At 39.6% G+C, this 14,224-nt stretch overlaps 1 protein-coding gene across 2 annotated transcripts in view; it reads right to left on the bottom strand.

Annotated features, from left to right (window-relative positions):
* The window catches only part of RIOX1 (ribosomal oxygenase 1), a 368,994-nt gene that overhangs the window by 128,103 nt on the left and 226,667 nt on the right, over positions 1-14,224 (bottom strand). For both annotated transcript variants that reach the window (XM_033936262.1, XM_033936263.1), the window contains exon 8: positions 5,602-5,636. In XM_033936262.1, the coding sequence (XP_033792153.1) occupies positions 5,602-5,636 (35 nt within the window). The remainder of the gene's footprint in view (positions 1-5,601; positions 5,637-14,224) is intronic.

Below are 14,224 nucleotides of genomic sequence, written 5' to 3' on the forward strand. Positions count from 1 at the left end.
CAAGGTGTGGAGAGCTGTTTCATCAGGTGAGAATGCGGTCTTGGAAAGAAGAAATTCCGAGACAAATTTTGGATGGAATTTCGGATGAGTTCAAAGTACCACCCTATCATAATAGAATCTGGTATATGGTGAATCTAAAACCACTACTTGGAAGTTCACTGACTTGGCGTGCAGATGTAAGAGCGATTAGGAAGACTACTTCCCACATAAATCAGATTAAAGGACAATTTTACTCCAATAAAATATCAAAGGCTAAAAATCCATCTATTCTTTATTCCATCCTAAAATCTATTGTTCCTACTGTCCAGAAGGACAGTAACAATAATAAAAATCCATCAGCCCAAGATCTAGCCAATCATTTTCAAAAAAAAATTAGAGATATTCGTCAAAATTTTGATCAGTCAGTGTTAGTCGATTTCACCGACAGTTCGCACGAAACCTATCTTCCCATTGCTAAATGTTCCACTTTTAATCTACCTTCTCTTGAACATATCGAAAATCTTTTCCAAAAAATTAACATTAAAGGCTCACGTTTAGAAATCATTCCTCCGATTATTCTAAAAAAATTTTTTTCTTACTTAGGTCCCTTTATTCACTCCTTCATTTTAAAAAGTCTTAGTACAGGTTCAGTGCCAGCATCCTGGAAAAAAGCAATAATTTCACCCATATTGAAGGATCGGACAATTAGTTCTGAGGAAGTTTCAAATTACCGTCCTATCGCTAATATCCCATTTCTGGCCAAGCTAACTGAAAGAGTAGTCTTTGAACAACTGTCTGACTTTGCTGAATCCACCAACGTTTTATATCCGAATCAAACAGGTTTTAGAAAAAACCATAGTACAGAATATTCTTTGATCGGGCTTACAACCAATATAAATTATCACCTAGATCACCACAATTCCGTTATACTTTTTTCTTTGGACCTATCAGCCGCATTTGACACTATAGACCATGCATTACTTTTAGATGATCAGGTGTTACAATGGTTTGTCTCTTTTTTAGCAAATAGACAATATACAGTCCATCTTAACAATACTAGTTCAAAACCTTACTCGCTTAGTTATGGAATCCCTCAAGGTTCCATACTATCACCTCTACTCTTCAACATTTTTCTTTCACCTCTATTTAGTTTATGCCAATCCATTGGCTTCTCCTCATACACTTATGCAGACGACATTCAGTTGTTCCATCCTTTAAATCCCGAATGCATTGAAGAAATCGCCCAGATCAATAAAAAATTAGACACCATCAAAAATTGGCTTGCCGAAAATAGATTAGCATTAAATATCCCTAAAACAAAAGCAATACTGTTTTCATGGAAACAAGGATTAAAACTAGCAGCCCCTTTTATCATCAGTAATACTCATATTGATTTAGTTTCTTCAACAAAAATACTGGGGGTTGTGATAGACGAACATTTTTCCTACCATGAACATATCAGTAACGTTGTTAAAACTTGCTTCTATAAACTTCGAATGATCCGTTCAATTTCCAAATTTCTTGACTCTAAATCCTTAAATATTCTAATACATTCATTGATAATTACAAAACTTGATTATTGTAATGCACTACTAATCAACATTACACAAAAAGAAAAAAAACGGTTACAAATAATTCAAAACACTGCAGTTAAACTTTTATACAATGGTAAAAAATTTGACCATGCAACCCCCTTTATGATCGAGTCGCACTGGCTCCCTATCTCTCACCGCATAACATTTAAAATCTTATTGCTGGTATTTAAAACTCTATCCACAAACGAACCATCATTTATAAACCGGATGCTTATTCCACATAATTTATCACGTTCTCTTCGTTCTATGACTCAGGGGTTACTGGTAGTCCCTTCCCTGAAAGTGGTGGGTACCAGACGTCATGATATGTTTTCAATTGTAGCCCCCCAAACTTGGAACTCTCTACCACAATATATAAAAAATGAAAAGGAGCTTAGTCTGTTTAAAAATAAATTAAAAACTTTTCTTTTTAAAGATGCTTTTAATCTTTAATCAAAATACTCATTATTGTAGTTAAGTCATCCCTCCTAGTCTTTTTTTCCCCTGAATGTACCTTTCTTGAAATACCTATTATGTAACTTTTCCCCTCTTATCATTATGTTTCTTTGTATTTGTCTGTTTATGTGTTTGTCTTTATTTAGCACGCAATTTTATTAACATGTACATTAAAATGCTTTTAATCGTCTTATAATGTTAAAGTGTTTGTCAGTTTAGGAATTTGTTTCTTTTACCTAGTATTTGTTGTTATTAACATGTTTCAAATTGTTCATGTATTTATTGTAAATCGCTTAGTAAACTACGGATAAGCGATCCATCAAATGAAAAATAAACATAAACATAAGATATTTAAGAATTGAAATTGAGATGGGTTCAAAAGGATACTTCATTAGAATGGAGAGAACCACATTGAGATTCCAAAGAATGGTAGGTGGTTTTAGAAGAGGTTTGGTGTGGTACAAGCCTTTCATGAATCTGGAAACCAAGTGATGTATGGAGAGAGGTTTGCTGCCCAACAGGGAATGAAATGCACTGATTGCACTGAGGTGAACTCAGACTGAAGATATTTTAAGTCCGGAATTAGAGAGGTGAAGTAGATAGTCAAAGACTGATTGCAAAAGACAGGTGAGTGGATCTAGAGATTTGAGATTATTCCAGATGGTGAAGCAAATCAATTTCAGCTTATAACAATATCTGGTAGAAGGTTTTCTGGTAGCTTCAATGATGTTTGACACTGATGCAGAATGTAAAAAAGCAATTTTTACTTAGGAAGAGATATCATACTGTAAGTGCCAATGAATGAAGATTGGGATGAAAGCGTGAGCCTTCGTTCTGGGCGAGTAGGGTTAGAAATATTTTTATAATGATAGGGTCCTAGGGGGAGAGCTGTAATCGAAGAGGGAAACATATTTGACAAAGCAAATGAGGTGTAATCAGAATTATGGGGATTGCTCCTGGTGAAGTTTGAGTACAGTTTTCCCTATAAGAGACATGCATAGAGGAAGTGATATTTTCAGTTTAGGAGAAACGCATCCGTCTCCAAGCAGGTAGGATTGTAAATGTTAGAACAAAAAAGCGGAAGTTTGTGGTTGAGGAGGGAAGCAAAAAGATTCACTTTACGAAGATCTGACGCAAAATTGGAGTGTTGAATGACTACTCATGAGGTTGAGGCAACCTGTTCAACTTGTGTGCGAGTAAATTCTTTTCTCCCAGAATGTAGACTGCTTTAAGGAAGGTTTTGTATGTGCAAGTGCCCATTTCCAGATCTGTACTGCTTCCTGGCAAAGGGGCTAAGAGTTTATGCCTCCCTGCTTGTTCTGCTTGTTATATAGTACATAGCCACCTGATTAGCAGTGCGGACCAGGATCAATGAATTCTGTAATCTGTCCTGGAAGGTGTAGAGGGCATTACAGATTACTCGAAGTTCCAGCATGTTAATCTGGAGAGCTAATTCCTGAGGCGATCATGCTTCCTGATTATGGAGACCTTCGAGGTGATAGCTGCAGCCCAGCACTGGAGAAGTTAGATGGAATGAGCCACCACTGAAGAGTTTGATAAAGCTCCAAAGTTACTTGTATCTGTGCAGACAAAATCTATGGCTTGAGAGGAGAGAGTCCATTGCAGTGTTTTGAGATGTAGACTTGCAAAGGGAATGACAAACTTGATGCTGTGTCCCGGAAGGAGTAACATTTGATAAGAACATAAGATCTGCCACTGCTGGGTCAGACCAGTGGTCCATCGTGCCCAGCAGTCTGCTCACGTGGGGGACCTTAAGTCAAAGACCAGTGCCCTATTTGAGTCTAGCCTTACTTGCGTATGTTCTGGTCCAGCAGGAAATTATCTAACCTTTTCTTGAATCCCTGAAGGGTGCTTTCCCCTATAACAGCCTCCGGAAGAGCATTCCAGATTTCTACTATTCTCTGGCTGAAGAAAAACTTCCTTATGTTTGTATGGAAACCCCTTTTAACTTTATCAAGTTCCCTCTCGTTCTCTCTATCTTGGAGAGGGTGAACAATCTCTCTTTCTCTAATAAGTCAATTCCTTTCAATATCTTGAATGTTTCAATCATGTCCCCTCTCAGTCTCCTCTTTTCAAGGGAGAAGTGGCCCAGTTTCTCTAGCCTCTCATTGTACTGCAACTCCTCCAGTCCCTTAACCATTTTTGTTGCTCTTCTCTGGACCCTTTTGAGTAGTACTATGTCCTTTTTCATGTACGGCGACTAGTGTTGGACGCAGTATTCCAGGTGGGGGCGTACCATGGCCTGGTACAGCGGCATGATAACCTTCTCAGATCTGTTTGTGATCCTCTTCTTAATCATTCCTAGCATTCTGTTTGCTCTTTTCGCTGCCGCTACGCATTGCGCGGACGGTTTCATTGACTTGTCTACAAGTACTCCCTAGTCTCTTTCCTGGGGGCTCTCTCAGAGTATAGCACCGGACATCCTGTATTTGTGCATATTATTTTTGTTACTGACATGCATCACCTTGCACTTATCCACGTGGAACCTTATTTGCCATTTCGTGGCCCATTCCTTGAGTATGTTTATGTTTCGTTGTAGGTCTTCGCAATCCTTCTGTGTCCTCACTACTCTGAATAATTTTGTATTGTTCACAAATTTAATCACCTCACTCGTCGTGCCAATTTCTAGGTCGTTTATAAATATGTTGAAGAGCACGGGCCCAAGCACCGAACCCTGCGGTACTCCACTCGTAACACTTTTCCAGTCCGAGTATTTTCCATTTACTCCCACTCTATCCGCCAACCAGTTTTTAATCCATGTGAGTATATCACCCTCGATTCCATGGCTCTCAATTTTTCAAAGTAAACGTTCATGCAGGACCTTGTCGATCGCCTTCAGGTGTAGGCAAATTAAATTGTTGAGGAAGGAAAGCACAATTTTCGTAGTGTCCAGAAAGTTTGAGTTGGTTGAAGATGAGATTTTTGGTAGTTCACAACGAAACAAAGGTGTTCCAGTAGACAAATTGTGGAGTTGATGGAATGCTTGAGCTTTGATCAATCAATTGTCCAATAGGGGAACACATGAAATCCATATGAGCAGAGAGTCGAAGCTACTACTACTAGGCATTTCATGAAGACCTTCGGTGCAGAGGCTAGTTCAAAAGAAAGAACTCTGTATTGAAAATGTTGAGAACTCACTAGAAACTTGAGATACTTCTTGTGGGCAGATAAGATAGGAATGCGAGTGTATGCTTCTTTTAAATCTAGAGAGCAAAGCTAGTCACTACTTCAGCCCAGGATCGTTTGTGCTGAAAGGGCTTTCAACACAAACAATCCCAATAGGAGGTGTTTATCTGACCAGTTTGGTGGAAGTTGGAATTGATCACCAACTGGTATTTATTGCATCTGATGCAGCTGACAGGAGAAACGTGGTCACGTTAGGCAACAGTGTTTTATAGCCGAGAGCTTTTAAAAGAAGTAATAAAGACTATTTCTCTTTTGTGTATCTTTCATCTTCAATATCACAGACCGTCTGTCTTGCTGTTTTCTTTGAAAAGAGTTTAGGGCAGGAAAATACATACACAATCATATCAATCTACAAGTATTCACATATAAACACAAGATTACTTACCACTCGAAAACTGCGGCAGTTCATCAGTGTTTTTTCTGCACATTAAAAACAACACAAATTAAATTAAAAATCAAGACAAAGGTGACTATACAATAATAGTAGCCTCAGCTTTCCAACAGTCATTCTGAAGAACATGTCAAGCTGGATCAAAACCAAACAGTCTACCCTCTCTAGTGACCCATTTCAATTCACTTGAAAATAGCCAGCAGAGTCTAATGGGGAGATCTATACTTGAATTTGCCAAAGGTTATGGCACAATTAAAAATCCAACAATAATGAAATGCAATCCCATAGCTAAAGAACTTAAAATAAATAGTGCATATGGTCACTCAGTTTTGCTTAGCCAACACACAAACTGCCACTGTTCAAAATCTAAACATCACTTTGGACAACCAGTGGGCTGGGGTAGAGTTTCATCTTTGTCCAGCAGATCTGAATTTCAATAGCACAGTTAGAATGAGCATATACCTGAGGAGCGTGGCTTGGTCGCGCATGGAGAAGGTCGGATAGTGAGTGGGCTCCACATTGATAGACTCTGAGAGTGATAATAAGTCACATGAAAAGTTTTCAAATTTGTTTTTAAAGAAGGGTAAGATCTTATAATGGCTTCAGGAAAGCAGAGTAAAAGCGAGTCAGCGTTTGCACCTTCGGCAAGTGTGAAACGAGCAAAGCCAGATCCAGAGACACCATTAAAATCATCAGCAAAAAATGGTGACATTGATATTTTGAGAGAGTTGAAAGAGATTTTTTCGGACACTGCCAAGAAAGTGAATGATCTTACGGAGGAATTGTCTTCTCTCAATAAAAGAATGGAACAAGTTGAAATTAAAACAAATAATATGGAGGAAAGATTGGAGGCAGCTGAAACGGTGTTAGTTAAAAACAATATGGAACACATGTGGATTTGGGATGGGGGGGATTCTTGGTTTTCCATTAATAATATATATGAAAGACATAAGATATTATTTTCATGAGGTATATTATAGTTGTATTCGAATTTGGGAGGGGGTTAAAATCTTCTTCTTGTATGATATTGTAGATTTTCAAGTGATATCTAATATAATAAAACGGTAAGCCGCGCATGCGTACTTCCTATGCGTGCGTCCATTTTCCGTGAGCTGTAGCACACATAGGAAGTGCGCATGCGCGGCTTACGGTCTAGCCTCACGCGAGGCAAGACAAGTGACATGCGTGCCCTTCCCTGCTCTCCACCTGCGGAGTGGCGGCTGCCGGCCACTACCACCCCCTGCCCTCTCCGTCGCCTCCCGGCTCCAGCGGCGTAGGCAGCACTTTAAACACGCTGCTTTGCGCCCTTCTCTGCAGATTTCCTCTGCCGCGTCTCTGATGATATCATTGGAGACAGACGCGGCAGAGGAAATCGCCAGTAGAAGGCCGCGAAGCAGTGTGTTTAAAGTGCTGCCTACGCGGCTGGAGTCCCGAGGTTTGTCGGCGGTGGGAGGGTCAGGAGCAGGCCGCATCGACAACGGCAGTAAAATAAGGGGGAGGGGCCGAACGGAGCAGGGAAGAGAAGGTAAGAGAAGGGAAAGGGGGAGTGCTCTTGCCAGGTTGTGCTAACCATTAGACTGAGTATTCATTAACAGAAAAATGTACTTTATATCTTTAGTCTTTAGTGGATTCTTCATTAAGTATTTTACTTTTTAAACCTGCATGGGAAGTTATAGTCGGCCCAGACCCAAGGCAGAGGAGACACTGGAACACCAACAATGCAACAGGTACTCTAATGATGCTGGATGGGGTGGAAAAGGTGGAAATGGGAATATTGGTAGGTAAAAAGAAGAAGGGCTACTGCTTTATAGGGGGAGCAGGGAATGGGTACTGCTGGACAGGGGGAGGTAAAGGGGTGCTGCGGACAGAGGTGAGGTAAAAGGAAGGGAGAAGGGCTACTGCTGGACAGGGGGGAGAGACAGAAAGAAAAGACAGAAAGAAAGGGGGGCAGGGAGAAAGAAAGAAAGACACACACAGAAAGAGAGAAAGAAATGCCTAAGTCTACACATCTATTCTAGCACCCGTTAATGTAATGGGCTAAAAAACTAGTTGTAATATATTTGTTTGATATTTACTGTACACTTGTTGTAAGTTATAAAATGAATAAAGAAATTAAAAAAAAACCCAACAATATGGAATATTGAATTTCTTACCCGAGAGCTGGAAGATGTTTCTAATCGTGAGAGGAGGAGCAATTTACGTATCTTAGGTCTGCCGGAAGGGGTGGAGAAAGGGAGTGCTATTTCCTTCTTAGAAAATTTTTTGCCTAAGATATTACCTGTAAGGTCAAAGTTTCCTCTCGAAATCGAAAGAGCACACAGAATCCCTGTCAAGAGAGATGAGAAACAAAAAGGTCCTCATCCTTTAATTTTTAAGCTCCTAAGATATCAACAGGTTCTAGAAATATCTTAGCTGGCAAAACAAAATAGGAACTTGAAGTGCCAGGATGCATGGATTCATATTGTTCCCGACTTTGCTAGGAGTACAGCTTTAAGAAGAAAAGGCTTTCTAGCGCTGAGGCCACAATTGAGAGCTATGGGAGCTAAATACGGCTTACTATACCCAGCAATAATGAAAGTTACTTTTGAGAATAAAACCACAACTTTTGATGATCCTGAAAAGTTGCATGAATTCATTAACAAACAGGAACAGCCCATGTTGACATAAAGTAGACAAGATACAAGGAAAATTATGGATTGTATAGAGATATGATTTTTAACTTTTCCCCTGATGTATTTATTTTTCTCTTCAGTCTCTTGAGGAATGTATATTTGACTTGATTAAATATTTTATAAATTATCTTAAATATACTCTCCGTGGAGGTTGATAAAATCGTTAAATAATGTTTATGACTCAATTTTAAATATAGGACTTAACGGCAAAAACAATAAGAAGTCGAATTTTGTCCGGGATTCTATGTTAGATCGTAGTCTCAGGAGTGATTTTTAAAAGACTACCTTCATAGAAACTCCATCTGCGCTAGTGACCGTTGAATTTACAAAGAGTTAAGATTTAGGATCCTGAAGGATTTATTTGCACGTAGAATTTTCCGAATATACACTACTTCTGGATACTAATATCAGAGGGTCGGACCTTCAGGGCACTGTTTTGCATAGCTTAGTTGTGTCACCTCCGGGAGCAGATCGTTCGCTGCACATTTGGTGCTGGGAGGAGTAACCTCTTCTCATTGACATCCGACCTACCCAGAGCAATGGGAATCCTTACAACATGATATAAGAAAAACTGAAAGACGTAATTAAACATGCCTTGAGCTGCCTAGAATGTAGTGAAGCACAAGGTCCAGAGCTTACATTTATGAGTGGACGGCTTACAGATCCATATGCACAATGGCTAAGCGGGCAAGCAGGTTATGGGAAGTATCGGCTGCAGAATACCACAAACCTGACAAGAGTCAGACAGCTTGATAAACCCTCGCAAGTGTTATCGCTATTAAGATTTATACAACACTTTTCAGCACCCTCGGGCTAAAGAATAACTTCACAGGACATACGCAACAAAAGGACACTAGAGATATTAGGATACAATCTGGTTTATAAGTGGTCGGCCTGCAGATGATCTCTATAGCAGACACATCCTAACTTTGCCTCATCATTAAACTGTACTGCAGATAGTATCCAAGGAGTTCTTAGGTAAAATTGAGGTACTGCAGTAAGGAAAGCACCCTGCTACAGGATGTGGAGAAGAATCGTTTGTTTTTTTTGTTTTTAAATTCTTTATTCATTTTATAATTCACAAGTATACAGTAAATATCAAACAATTAGAATACAATATCACTTGAAAATCTACCATATCATACAACAAAAAGATATAACCCCCACCCCTTCCCACTTCCATATACAACAAAAAATATACCACATGAATATAATATCTTATCATTCATATATATTATTAATAGAAATCCAACCCCTCCCCCCTCCATCCACATGTAAGAATTAAAAATTGGGAAAAGTGTAAATTATTCATTATAATAATTAAAAAATGGCCCCCACACATCCTTAAATTTATTATAGTAACCTTTTTGAACTGCCAATGCTCTTTTCATTTTAAACACATGACATACTGAATTCCACCAGAAACAATAATTCAACCTTGTACAATCTTTCCAGTTATACGTTATTTGTTGAATGGCAACTCCTGTCAATATCATCAAAAGCTTGTTATTATTCTTTTGAAGAATCGGTTTCTAACTTAGAAATGGAAAAGATATTCTCCTCGTCCTCATTCTTTTTAATGCTGGGTCCTCAGAATAGTTTTGAGGAGTTCCACGAAAGTGTTTACTTCTTAGGGGAAGCGAATGAACAACTTTTTGGAGTCAGTTGGTATTTTAGTAATTGATTTGTTTAAGTCTTTCGTGATAAGATGAAAGAATGTTTCAAAAATATATAATTTTTGTATTAAAGAAAGAGGAAGATAGATCAATTTAAAGCTTCTGTTGCAGTAAAGTTGAGGGTATGGAACAATGTCATGTGGAGGAGTTTTGTTGGTTGGTTTGAAAGGAAATTTATAAGTTTTAGTTTTGGGAATTGATACCTTAATAATTAAAAATTGCTTAAATTAATTTTTATAGATTCATTGATCATAGGAAGCTTTGTAAGTGAAACAAAACAAAATAATTTATTATTTTGACTTCGATTGTATTTTAGATAAAATAACTAAATCAATTTTAAAATAGAGGGGGAATGATGATAATAGTTCCATAGAAATGAATTTTTAAAAGAAAGTAATATATAGATAGAAAATAAATTACATTTAACTATTTATGTCTCATATTTTAATGCAATTTAAGAAATAGATTCAGAATGCTTTTAATTGTGCTTAGTTTTACATATGGGTTTTTCTTTGGAGTTTTACTATTAAATTAAATTGATTTAATTTAAGAATTTAATTAAAGGTTTAATTAAAAAGTAAGGTAATGCATTCTTTAAGAGATATAGGTTTTGTTTGAATCTTATAAAGATTCAATAAACTAAAATTTGTTCTGAATTTAAATTATATAAGCTAATGATAATTAAATTTGATGACAAATTTTATGAAGGTTTAATTTAATCTTAATATAAGAAGAAGATAAATTATTGATGTTTATTGATGAATTTCTATATCATAAGGTATATAATAAGTTGATTTAGGGAAATAAGAGGAATTTGAAGCTAACATGGTTTTCTGGTCTTAGATGTAAAAGTTTATTGTGTAGGGGTTTAAATATATCATCATGAATTTAATTATATTACTAAATATATTATTTATAGGGTGATATAATTGGATTATAATTGGATGTGAAGGTATAATAATAATAATAATAATAACAGCTTATATACCGCAGTACCGTGAAGTTCTATGCGGTTTACAAAAGATTAAACAAAGATACAAATTGATTGTCTTCAAGAGGGGTAGAAGAAAGAGAATTAATAGGACAGGAAATTCATTGTTGAGGAAAAAGTGATCAATAGGACAAGTTAATCGCTATTGGGGGGGGAGAGAGAGATGAGTGGATCAGTTGTCTAGATGCTTTAGGAACAGGTGTGATTTTAGACGTTTCCTAAATTCCTCATAAGTAGTGGGCGAAAGTAATTGTTCTAGGTCTTTACCTCATGATGCTGCTTGGTGTGAGAGAAGGTATTCATGGTGTTTTTTCAGTTTGCAACCTCTCATTGGGGGGGAAACGAAGTTGGAATGTGAGCTTCTCTTGTGTCTGTTGGCTGAGAAGGAGAAAAGGTCAGTAATGTATTTAGGGGCAAGTCCGTATAATGCTTTAAAGCAAAAACAGGCAAATTTGAACTTTACGCGTGCCTCCATCGGCAGTCAATGCAGCTGCCGGTAGTAAGGTGTCACGTGGTCAAATTTCTTTAGTCCAAAGATCAGTCTAACTGCTGCATTTTGCATCAGTTGTAGGCATCGCATATTCTTTTGGGAAATTGCTAAATAGGCGATGTTACAGTAGTCAAGTAGACTCAGTACGAGGGATTGGACTAGGGTTCTGAAAGGCAATGTATCGAAATAAGCTTTAATGGATCTGAGTTTCCAGAGAGTAAAGAATCCCTTTCTGATTATGGAGTCTACCTGGTCTTTCATGGTTAGGCATTGATCCAGAGTTACACCTAGTATCTTTATGGTAGGCTGGATAGGGTAACTAAGGTTACTGATACATAGTGGTAATTTGGTGTCAAGCGGATGTGGTGAAGCAACGAAGAAAGTCGTTTTTTCTGAATTGAGTTTGTCATCCATTGCTCCATCACGTTTATGGCTTCTGAAGCTTTGGGAATAGTTTCAGAGACAGAATTAGTGAATGGGATGATAATCGTAAAGTCATCTGCATAACTATATAGTTTTATCCCCAGCTGGGTTAGCTGCATGCCCAGTGAGGACATGTAGACATTGAAGAGCAATGTGGATAGTGGAGACCAGTGTTCCCTCTAAGCGGGCGGGTGTTGTGAGCAAACTTTTTTCACCGTGAGCCAAAAATATCGGGCGCCAGCAAGTTATGAGCCAACTCGCCCGATTCTCCTCTCGCCGCCCTGCCATCTGCCGTACGCCTCTTCCGATCGTGCGCTGTGACGAGAAACGTGTGCGCTGCGATGTAATATTTTGTGCGCCAGCGCACGCCAGCGCAGCTTAGCGGGAACACTGGTTCAAATGGTTTTATTTATTTCCCCAAATTTATTTTTGTTATACGCATTGAAAATATTTGATATTGCGTTTAAATCAAAATCTCAATAAACTTGAAACGAGTGCCCGTGAGATTGTGGGAGGGTTAAATACTCAAAACTTAGAAGTTTTTGCTACGCCAGCTTTCTGGTATCTTTACATACAGTGGCGTACCTAGCATATGTAACATCCGGGGCCCATCATTTTTTGGCACCCCCCCCCCCATCTGTAAGAAAAACATGATTTTTAGTAACAAACCACACGTCACACATGAGTACCTAGGAAAAGGCAGCATCTTACATATTGCAGTGAGCAGTACATCAATACACCCATTGTAAAACTAAACAAGCCAGACCAGCACAGATCAATCCTACACCGTCAATCCTAACAGAAAACCATGTCTTTCGAACACACAGAACACAGAAAACACCTTCGCCTAGTAAGGAATATGTAATCACAAACTAACCCCTCCCTCTTTTACAAAACTGTAGTGTGGATTTTAGCTACGGAGGTAACAGCTCTGATGCTCATAAAATTCTGAGCATCAGAGCTGCTACCACCAAGGCTGGTGCTAAAAACGCTTCACAGTTTTGTAAAAGGGGGGATAAAATAAAAATACATAGACAAAGGTTAAATTGAACCAGCAAGAATCTGGACTCTGCATACAATGCTTCACAGAAACAGTGACACATGTCTCCTAAAGCAATAAATAAATAGAAATTTTTTTCTACCTTTGTCTTCTGTGGTTTCTCCTTTCCTCATCTTCTTGTAACTCTCTTCCTTCCATCCACTGTCTGCCGTCTCTCTTCCCCTATATGGCATCTTCTCTCCTTCTATGCCCCTTCCAGAAACTGTATGCCTCCCCCTTCCATCTCTCCTTTCACCCCATTGGTCTGGCATCTCTCTCCTCGCCTTCCCTCTCCCACACCTCTCCTCATAGTCTGGTATCTCCCCTTCCCTGATTCTCTGGCATCTCTCTCCTTTCCTTTTCTTCCATCTTTCGCTCCCCCTCCATGCTCTCACATCTCCCCCTTCCTTTTCCCTTAGACTGGCATACCTTCCTCCTATGCTCCAAGCCCTGGCATCTCCTTTAATTCCCTCCCTCATCTTCCTTCTCCCTCCAGCTGGGTACCGCAACACTCTTCCCTGCAGCTCTGCACTTCCCCACAATTGCCATGCTTCGGTTCCTCTTCTTCCTTCCTTCCTCCCCCCCCCCCGCGGGACCCTGCGGCACCATCAACTCTTACTCCCTCTAATGTCGGCCCTGCAGCTCCAGACTTCCTCGCACCTTCTCCCCTCCCCCTTTGGATCGCTATTATTTTAAATGTTATAGCCGCGGAGCTGTATCCATCAGTGGAGATGTCTAACCTCGGCCTGCCCCGGAACTCTTACTGCAACAGTGACTTCCTGTTCCTGCCTAGACGGGCGGCTGCTGCAGTAAGAGTTCCGGGGCAGGCCGAGGTTAGACATCTCCACTGATGGATACAGCTCCGCGGCTATAACATTTAAAATAATAGCGATCCAAAGGGGGAGGGGAGAAGGTGCGAGGAAGTCTGGAGCTGCAGGGCCGACATTAGAGGGAGTAAGAGTTGATGGTGCCGCAGGGTCCCGCGGGGGGGGGGGGGGGGGGGAGGAAGGAAGGAAGAAGAGGAACCGAAGCATGGCAATTGTGGGGAAGTGCAATCCCCCCAATGCGTCCCCTTACCTTACCGACGCGTGTGTGCGCTGTGAAGAGAAACTTTGCGCTGCGATGTAATATTTTGTGCGTGAGCGCAGGCCAACGCAGCTTAGCGGGAACACTGGTGGAGACCCTTGTGGAACACCGGATGGATTGCTCCAGGTGTCAGAAACTCATAATTAAAATGTACCTGATAGGTGCAGGATATAAGGAAGCCATGGAACCAGTTCAGCACCTTATCCCTGATACCAATGGCGTCTAGGCATTGCAGCAGTT

Source organism: Geotrypetes seraphini, chromosome 3 (assembly GCF_902459505.1).
Source record: "Geotrypetes seraphini chromosome 3, aGeoSer1.1, whole genome shotgun sequence".
NCBI lineage: Eukaryota > Metazoa > Chordata > Amphibia > Gymnophiona > Dermophiidae > Geotrypetes > Geotrypetes seraphini.